This window comes from Sardina pilchardus, chromosome 16, assembly GCF_963854185.1.
Source record: "Sardina pilchardus chromosome 16, fSarPil1.1, whole genome shotgun sequence".
NCBI classification, from domain to species: domain Eukaryota; kingdom Metazoa; phylum Chordata; class Actinopteri; order Clupeiformes; family Clupeidae; genus Sardina; species Sardina pilchardus.
Genome location: NC_085009.1, coordinates 6,151,844 through 6,161,843, shown reverse-complemented (window position 1 = coordinate 6,161,843; position 10,000 = coordinate 6,151,844). Strand labels below are relative to the sequence as shown.

Here is a 10,000-nt window from a genome sequence, read left to right as displayed (position 1 = left end):
CTATTCGGTGGCCGGTGGAAAAGCAAGCTAAACAGGAGCTAAAGCAGCTGAGGATTACATTTTCCAAGTCAAAGGGCCCCCTCCTTAGGTCTTGCTTGTGTGAGCTGAGGACAGGGACTTTTATTTGGTTCTTTAACGTAAGGAGCGGTAGTAGGATAGGGACTTTTATTTGGTTCTTTTAGCGTATGGAGCGGTAGTAGTAGTAGTAGTAGTAGTAGCAGCGGTTCTCCCCGTCACTAGGCAACTAGGAACACTATAAGGTGTTTTAAGAGGAATAAGCGTCGCGCTTTGTTCTCCTCACCCGCACAGAAGACGCAGTTGGGGTTGATCTTGACCCGTCCCGTGACCCCCTGCAGGAAGTCCGGCCACGCGAACACGGTTCCGCGCCTCAGGTCACCCGGGCAGCCGCTGGCCAAACCTCGGATCTAGAAATCACAAACAGCCATGAGTTTAATATCCTTACGACACTGTATCAACGTATCAAATCATAGAGCCAAACTAAATAACACCCCTCAATCAGTCAATTTACTCCGCAATACACTTTTTTTAATGCACACTTTGTGTATACACAGTATTGAGCGCAAGCACCGCAAGCTCTAGACATCTCGCTCACTTAGCATCGCTAACTTGCGGCCGCTAATCCCCATGACTAAAGCGAAGCAGAGAGTGTGTTTGTTTACTTGTGTGAGCATGTGTGTGTGAGTGAGTGAGTGAATGAGTGTGTGAGTGTGTATGTGTGTGTGCGTGTGTGTGTCTGTGTGTGTGTGTGTGTGCGTGCGCGCGTGTGTGTGTGTGTGTGTATTTGTGCGTGTACGCATGTTTATGTGAACAGGGACTTCAGAGGCGGGGGGGAAATTACTTGCTGTGACGAGAGAACGTAGTTCCAGATGTGGAGCTGGCTCAGCGAGCCCACGAAGGACTCCACGGGGTTGAAACCCTCGCCCCTCTGGTCCTGGTCCTGCCCCAGCACTAGGACACCTCCGCCTGGAGAGGGCACAGGCCACCGGTTAAATCACCCACACTGACCAGAGAGGCTCTTCCATCAACAACAATAACAACAACAACAACAACAAAACACATTAATGACATTAAAGCAACACTAAAGCACTTTTCCTCTGTCGCACGCACGCTATTTGTCTATCCAGAAAATAATGATGTCCACAGACAAGGTAGAGTTTTTTGCATGATTTTACGAAAGTATGATGTATTGCAACGTCGAAGCAAGTCAAACTTGTAGTTTCTTATGTCTCATTTCATCGAACTACAAGTACACTACCCAATCTGGTAAAGTTACATAGTGCGGTGATAGCCGATAGAGGGCTGCGAAGTGAACGCAGAAGTACCGTTCACTCTGTTACGAGTTGATGAACCGCTGAAATGATTTTGGAAACATTATTTTAAGGTACTCTTAAAAACTCTTTAGTGTTGCTTTAATGACAACAAAAGCCAGTTACTATACAGTTCTGTGGCACTTTGGCCCAAGCAAGAGTTGGGTCACATCCAGCACTGAGTTTCCCAAAAGCACCACTGGTCCATGGCCATAATAACACTGTAATTTGTCTAAAATGAACAGACTCAGAATTTAGCCATTGCATAAAAACGCCTTGGAAGAAAGCAGCTCTGGACAACAATTCAGGCATGGATTCTTCCCAGCTCAGGCCTGGTCAGTATAAGGAGCCTCCTACATTAGAGAAGTGAGTCTCTGGTCAGTATGAGAAGACTCCTATATTAGAGAAGTGAGTCTCTGGTCAGTTGGCAGATGGACACTACACCTGGTCAGTATGAGAAGACTCCTACATTAGAGAGGTGCATGTGTCTGGTCAGTAGGCACAGAAGGGCACTACACCTGGGATGAAGGTGCCGACAGAGAGCCCCTTCCCGCCGTCCGATGGGCTCCCGTCGATGTACACGCGCCAGTCGCCATCCTCGCTGCTCCATGACACGCCGATGTGGTGCCAGAGGCCGTCGTTGACCGCCGGGCAGTCTGTGATGCGCTCCTTTCCGTTGACATACAGCACCCACCTGAGACGGAGGGACCAGAGGAAGACCATTGTAAAGACAGAGCAGGCTGAGGCTGAAAGCAACTATTGAGAAAAAGCTGACTGCTAATTCGATAATTATAGAAAAAATATAAAACAACTTTGTGCACAAACACCTGAGGGTTTTTTTCACACATTCACAGGACAGATTGTTAAGCCAAGCTAACATCAGGTGTATTTCGTTGAGTCCAATGAAAAGTGTAATGAAGTACAATCATGGGATACGTCCTGTCGGAAGTTCAACTTGCACACACCCGTTGTAGTCGATGAGCAGGAAGGCGTTGTCGCTGCCTTCCACGGCGTAGGAGACCGGCGTCCCGTAGTTCATCGTGTCCGACGACCTCATCCAGAACGTGCAGGTGATCGCCCGCAACGACGGCATGACCCCGTCGATCATCACAAATCCGTGGATCCCGGACACCTCGAAGTCCAGGTTAAACGAGGTGGACATCTCTGAACGTGTCAAGAGGAGGGGGGGGGGGGGGGATAACAAAGTGTCCTTACTCTGGCATGTCAGCAACTGCGAAAGTCAGCAAACTACCCCCCCCCCCCTTCTCGTCTCACTTTTTAAACAAGCCGCGAAACAGTGAGAACAATTAGCGCGGCTACTTTTTTTCGAGCACCAGGGGTGACTCAACGTTCCAGACTGCGTTAAGTGCATCTGGCGGACGTTCAGCACTACTTCACAGAGCCATTCTTCATCATTAGAGTGAATTTGTGTCTGGCTCGCCTCCTCCCGAATTCCAATGACTTATGGGGGAAGCTGTTTCGTTTAACCGAGGACGACCGAAACAAGGTTGAAGCAGAAGTCTGACGCCCGCTCCAGACATAGCTGCTGTGCAGAGAAACTCCATTATCATCAAAGAGGGGAAAGGAGGGGAAAGTTAACTTGAGATTGAGAGCTCTGCTCATTCTCCTCTGTCTGTCATTGTCCCTGCTCATGGAAACTATTGGCTTTGCAAACTGCAACTCTCCAGATTCTCAATTTTCCTCCTTTCACTTTAATTACTCACTTATTTTCTCCCTTTCGCAGCTTTTACTGTAAGATAACATTTCTCTCTCTCTCTCTCTCTCTTTTTCTCTCTGTCTCCTTCCCTCTCTCTTTCCCTCTGTCGCTACGGTGTCTATACCTGTCTCACACCTGGTTCCATTGAACCCAGGGGGGCATCGGCAGGTGTAGGCGCCGGGGCCGTCCAGGCAGGTGGCTCCATTCTCACAGGGGTTGGGGTCACACTCGTCCTCGTCGACCTCGCACAGCTGCCCACTGTACCCGCTGGCACACTCACACCTGGCAGACAGGTAAGGCAAGGTGAGGTAAGGTATATTTATTGACATAGCGCATTTTCCATCACAGTTGCGTCACACATACAGCACACACAAAGAGAGCATCAATAGTAAGTCCATGGGCAATGGTGACTCTGAACATTGAACACACAGCAGCATGGTGTTCTTGAACAATAACATTAAGCTGTAGCATGGTACTATTGAACAATCAAGCCAGGGAGCAAAGCCCTTATATAGCCAATTCATGCTATGATATTAGCTCGTACTGACCATGGGCTAGTCATCTTTATTAAGGATTAAGTCAGTGCTATATGTATACAGTATGATGATTTCACATAATATTGAATTCTAGTTAACTTCTGCAGTGCTGGGAGAAATAATGAGTGTCCAGTCCACAATATTGATTCTTACCTGAAGTTATTGACTCCATCTACACAGGCGGCTCCATTCAGACAGGGGGCGCTGTCACATTCGTTAACGTTGACCTCGCAGTTGTCCCCAGTGAAACCTCGGATGCAGGCGCAGGCGTACTCCCCCACCAGATCCTCACACGCCCCGCCATTCTGGCAGGGGCTGGAGGCACACTCGTTTATCTCCAGTTCACAACGAGAGCCTGGACACACACACACACACACACACACACACACACACACACACACACACACACACACACACACACACACACACACACACACACACACACACACACCAGTGTCAGTGCCATAAAATCCATATGGAAAACTATTTCACAGTCAACTGATAATTTTTCTTGTAAGACCATTATCGACGTTGTTAAAAAAGTAACCCAAATTGCTTTTGGCCAGTATCACAGATGACCACGGCGCTAACATCTTTGAGCGTCCAGCTGGCTGACCTGTGTAGCCGTCTGCGCAGCTGCAGGTGAAGTAGTTGACCTTGTCCACGCAGGCGCCCCCGTTCTGGCAGGGCGAGGAGCTGCACTCGTTCACCTCCGCCTCGCACTGCGCCCCTGCCAGACCACCCAAACAAACACACCATTACAAACAATTACAAACCATTACCAACGGCACAAACACACAAACAACATGGCACTTTAGCGTGCCGTGGCACGAGGCTGGCGTCCCCCCTTCACAGCAGCAGGCAGGCGCCCCACACACCCACTCCGCCTCCACCCCTCCATTACCACCACCACCACCTCTCCGCCTCCACCACCCTCAGAACCACCACTCCTCCGCCAGCCCCACCATCATCACTCCTCCACCACCCCCAGAACCACCACTCCTCCACCACCCCCACCATCATCACTCCTCCACCACCCCCAGAACCACCACTCCTCCACCACCCCCACCCGCTGCCATCCCTCTCTCTCGTCGCCAGTCGGGTCGGGTCACGCCTGAGATGGCAGGCAATCCCCACCAGGCACGGAAAAAGTGCCGCCGGGGTGCGTGCCGACGGGCTGAGTCAGAGGCAGGCCGTGGCACAGAGCGGCGCGGCGCGGCATGGTGCGGCGCGGTGCGGACGGGTGCCATACCTACGAAGCCCGGCTGGCACTGGCAGTGGAAGTCTCCCATGCCGTCGCGGCAGAGCCCGCCGTTCTGGCACGGCTCCGGCTCGCATTCGTCAATGTCGCTCTCACACTTCGCTCCTGTGAGAATGAGAGAGAGAGAGAGAAAGAGAGAAGAAAGAGAGAGAGGGAGAGAGAGAGAAGAGCAGACAAGCGTTTTTCTTTTTCCGTAAACCTTAAGCACGAGGGTGAATGATTCATCCGAGCCACACCAGCGCTCTTCCGATAGCTCCGTCGGAATGTTTCTGCTGATCACGAGGGTTAAGTCGGGGCACGAGTAAGCCCGTCACTGGCATTGTCAGAGCTAATGCGTCTCCAATGCAGACAGCTAAAGTCCTTTCATGTGTTTTGCACCAAGGCATTTTCGCTGAACCAGCTGTTTTCACTCTTCACTTCTGCGGCCTGATTTGTACCTCAGACTTGCGCTGATTAACAAATCCAGATGGCTAAACACAAAAAAGAAAATAACCTGGACCTAAAGTCGTCCAAAACAGCACAATGTTCCAGTCGCCACAGAGCGAGAGAGAGAGAGAGAGAGAGAGAGAGAGAGAGAGAGAGATAGCGGGTCTTACCTGTGAATCCTGGTTGGCAGGTGCAGACGTAGCCCACCCCCACCTCCTCACATATGCCTTTGTTTTGACACGGGTTCAGGAAACACTCGTGAAACACCTGGGGAGCAGAAGACAAAGGCCAGGGATGGTTTGAGTCAGAGCGGGCAAAGTGAGCACACATTTGTTTCCATGTCGTCATTCCAATAGGGGCCCGGGCTACCCTTCTCCGACCCACATTTGGGCCAGCAAGAGAGAGAGAGAGAGAGAGAGAGAGAGAGAGAGAGAGAGAGAGAGAGACAGAGAGAGAGAGAAATACATCCATAAACAGGCAGATAGACACCCAGACAAATTGATACAGTACAGGCCTACAGACAGACAGACAGACAGACAGACAGATACTGTACACAGCCAGACAGACAGACAGACAGAGGGGCTGACAGACAGGCAGACAGAGAGCGGGAGACATTTTGAAATGGCCACGGCCGGTCAGCCTGGTGGTCCCGAGCGTGCCGCTCACCTGACTACCGGCCTGGTAGTCTGTCCCAGCGTCCACCTCAGGGGCTGACGTCGCACTCTCCTCCTTTGGCAAGAAGCTGGACCCAAAACCTGAGAAGGAGGGGAAAATTGGGGTGGATGAAGACGGAACGTGACAAGGCAGAGAGAGAGAGAGAGAGAGAGAGAGAGAGAGTGAGGAAGAAAGAGAGCGAGAGCGAGAGAAGCAGCGCACACATAATTCTCGCTGTCAAGGCTGGAAAAGATTATCTCAGAGCTTATTCATCATCCCCCCTCTCATCTGAGGCATATTTTTCCTTGCGCCGTTATTGCCATTTATTAGCGTGAGCAGGGGGGAGCGCTATGCTATCTGCCCCCGTGAGCGGGAGGGGGGTTGGGGGGGTGGGGGGTGGGGAGCGGAGACTCACTGGAGCACTGCTGGATGGCCGTGGCCCCGTTGACGGTGGTGGTGCCGTAGAAGGGACAGGAGAGGCAGAAGGAGCGCCCCTCCTCGGGCTGGTAGTAGTCGTGCGGGCAGGGGTAGCACGGGACCAGGCCCGTACGGGAGAAGTGACCAGCGGAGCACGGCACTGTGGAGGACACAGGACACACACGAGAATGAGAAAGAGAGAGGGGGGGGGGAGGGGGAGAGAGAGAGAGAGATAAAGAGAAAGAGAAAGAGAAAGAGAGAGAGAGAGAAAGAGAAAGAAAGAGAGAGAGAGAGTGAGGTGAGACTTAGAGAGAGTTACAGCATTGGTGATTATGTGTTATGAGTCAGCGCTTAAATAATACATGGCATGAGGTGTGATTGTGTTAAAAGATGGATGATGCAAATGTCGAACCAATTTGTTTTTTTCCCCCTTGCACTCCCCATTCCCACAAGCATTAAGATATCCAGCCCCACACAAGCTAGTCTGCACACAAAATAAGGATCTGCCCCCCCCGCCCCCATACCCCCCTACTCTCCCCCAAACCTCCTCAGTATAATGAGGCGAACCAATCTCCCAGCGTAAACAAATTTATGGTGCAATTTCAGAATAATGGATGTGTGTTTTCCTGATCTGAATGAGCTGGCGTCGTATCAGAGCCCGATAGCCCATAAATGATTTATCCAGCGCTTTAAACTCCAGCGCGTCCTGAAGGGTAGGGCTGAGGAGACTGGTAAAACGCTCTTCCTCCTCCTCCTCCTCCTCCTCCTCCTCCTCCTCACCTCCGCACTCGTTCACGTCCTGGGCTCCTCTGATGACGGTGGAGGTGTCCTCGGGGCACTTGAGGCAGCGGCGGGTGCCAAACTCGGGCTGGTACTCGCCCAGCGGGCACGACTCGCACGTCTCCAGGCCGGTGATGGAGGAGCTGCCGGGCTTGCACTGCTCTGCAGGTGCACAGGAGAGAGGAGAGAGCAGCAGCACAGCAGCACAGCGGTGCAGCGCCGCCACAGTGATTCATGACACATCTGTCAACACCATTCTCACAGAAATAGGGAGTCGGTACACTTCTATTCAGAGCCAAGCATCACATAACACAAAAGAAAGGAAAAGAATCAAGAAGCATTCGGACTACCTTTTTAAGTATTTGTGTGATGTGTGATGAAGGTTTGTTTTTAAAGATTTTTTGTCCTGTGCATGGGGTGTGTAAAATGACCTTTTGTAACTGATTCTTTAGTGATGACTTTAGTCACCAAATAAACAGGTTGACAGTATATGGAACTTTAGAGTGTAGATCAAATAGGTTTGACCTTTGTACTTCGGCTTCTGAAATGGAGTTATAACCTTCACACTGCGAACCATCTGTATCTGTACCGAGAAATGGATTCCGCAGCTGTTCCTGTGTTTTGAACAAGCTGACTAAAGTTGTCCATAAATGGTAGCCCTTTTTAGAAGACTAAATCTACTTTTGGGCTCCTATGACTGGGATCTAATACGTTTTACGACTTCTCTTATGACTTTTTTACGACTTCCAAATCCCAGCGGACGAGCTGGACGTTGGAGCTGGACGGACGGACGGCGCTCACCTTTGCACTCGGCCTGGCTGCGGGAATGCAGGTAGGCGGTGGAGAAGCCGGCTGGACAGGGCTTGCACTCCATCTGTCCCTCCTCGTCCTGGAAGGAGCCGATCCAACAGCTCTCGCACTCGCCGTACTCCAGCGAGAAGTACGTGCCCAGGGGACACTGGACTGAGACACACACGCGCGTGAACACAAGCACGCACGCATGCATGCGCACACACACACGTGCACACACACACACACACACACACACACGCATAAAGACACACACACCCATGCATTCACATTCACACACACACACACACACACACACACACACACACACGCATAAAGACACACACACCCATGCATTCACATTCACACACACACACGCACACACACACACACACACACACACACACACACACACACACACACACACACGAGGACAGCTGGTCAGAGCCCAATAGATACTGTACAACAGCTAAGACAGCCCCGAAGGAATACATGAGTAACCTTTGTGAGCAATGTTGCTGGGCAAGATCAGCCGTTTTCATTGGCACAATATGTTATGACTGGATGATTGATTGATGATCGCAACATGTTCATGCCTGCTGATGATTTAAGTTCTCCAGATAGACATTTGTTGCCTGATATCAGTGGGAAAGTGCCCAAACATCATCAGTCAATAATATTGCTTAGCAACACTGCTCAAAGTGTACAGTATCATCTTCCTAACTCTTGAAGGATTTGGGCTATTTCATGAGGGCTGTATGCATTCAGGTGTCTTAACCCTCATTGGAATTAACGTTATTCTGCCCCTATCCCTATTATCATTAAAAAGCTTCATCAAAGGATGACACCTTTGTGAGCCTTAATGGTGTTAATAAGGACCCTTGAAAATGCCTTAGTGGGTTCTTTTAATGTATCTATTCTCTTTCCATTACTGTAAGAGCGCAGAAGTGAACATATAGTGGGTTGTCTGAAATAAATTCTTCAGTAACCATTTTAACCAAACACATACAATTACAGTAGACACCAGAATGACACCAAACGGATCTTTTAGAATGTGACAGAGCCATATAAAGAGAGAGTTGCGACAACTCCATTGACGCTAATGTTCCATATTTTCTCAACAATAGTTCCCGGAAGTTAGGATCGAACACTCGTTAACAGACCGTAAAAGACGGTTATTTTAAGATTCTAACGAACAGTCACAATCGCTTCCGGGAACTATTTGAATAGGATTTGAACTACTTGAAGTTACACGAACCACGTCACAAACCGAATTTTCTGTACCCGGGTTGTCGCAACTCTCTATTTATATGGCTCTGGAATGTGACATCTATAAAGTTATGACACAACAAAAGACAGAACACGGTAGAACACAAAGGGTCCACTTCACCATCTATAAAGTTATGACACAACAAAAGACAGAACACGCTAGAACACGATGGATCCACTTCACCAGAGCCATATAAAGGGAGAGTTGCGACAACCCGGGTACAGAAAATTCGGTTTGTGACGTGGTTCGTGTAACTTCAAATAGTTCAAAATAGTTCCCGGAAGCGATTGACTGTTCCGTCTTTTACTGTCTGTTAACGAGAACGCTATTAGTGTTCGATCCTAACTTCCGGGAACTATTGTTGAGAAAATATGGAACATTAGCGTCAATGGAGTTGTCGCAACTCTCTCTTTATATGGCTCTGCACTTCACCATCTATAAAGTTATGACACAACAAAAGACAGAACACGCTAGAACACGACGGGTCCACTTCACCATCTATAAAGTCATGACACAACAAAAGACAGAACACGCTAGAACACGACGGGTCCAACTTACCACACATGCGGCCCTTGAGCACCGACCCCGGGCGGCAGTAGAGGGCGGCCCGCTTGCTCTCCAGGGACTTGGGGTCGGCCACGATCATCTCAGAGGAGACGTGGAAGGAGGTGAAGGGCTGCTTGCTGAGCGTACGCTTCAGCCGGTTGGTCAGCTGCTCCAGGGCCCGCAGCAGCCGCCGCTGGTTGACCACCTCCACCGAGTCGTTCCTCCGCAGGGGCAGCGGGATGCTTGCTGGGGAAATGAGGCCATGTTAAGCGGGGC

At 50.2% G+C, this 10,000-nt stretch overlaps 1 protein-coding gene across 4 annotated transcripts in view; it reads right to left on the bottom strand.

The window, feature by feature from the left end:
* Nucleotides 1-10,000, bottom strand: part of svep1 (sushi, von Willebrand factor type A, EGF and pentraxin domain containing 1) — an 87,316-nt gene that overhangs the window by 30,849 nt on the left and 46,467 nt on the right. For all 4 annotated transcript variants that reach the window (XM_062517209.1, XM_062517210.1, XM_062517208.1 and 1 more), the window contains 14 exons: nt 9,737-9,970; nt 7,921-8,082; nt 7,120-7,281; nt 6,338-6,499; nt 5,935-6,023; nt 5,439-5,535; nt 4,834-4,947; nt 4,198-4,311; nt 3,735-3,936; nt 3,170-3,327; nt 2,294-2,492; nt 1,847-2,022; nt 860-984; nt 302-425 (listed from right to left, as the gene is read on the bottom strand). In XM_062517209.1, coding sequence (XP_062373193.1) covers nt 302-425; nt 860-984; nt 1,847-2,022; nt 2,294-2,492; nt 3,170-3,327; nt 3,735-3,936; nt 4,198-4,311; nt 4,834-4,947; nt 5,439-5,535; nt 5,935-6,023; nt 6,338-6,499; nt 7,120-7,281; nt 7,921-8,082; nt 9,737-9,970 — 2,118 coding nt within the window. The remainder of the gene's footprint in view (nt 1-301; nt 426-859; nt 985-1,846; nt 2,023-2,293; nt 2,493-3,169; nt 3,328-3,734; nt 3,937-4,197; nt 4,312-4,833; nt 4,948-5,438; nt 5,536-5,934; nt 6,024-6,337; nt 6,500-7,119; nt 7,282-7,920; nt 8,083-9,736; nt 9,971-10,000) is intronic.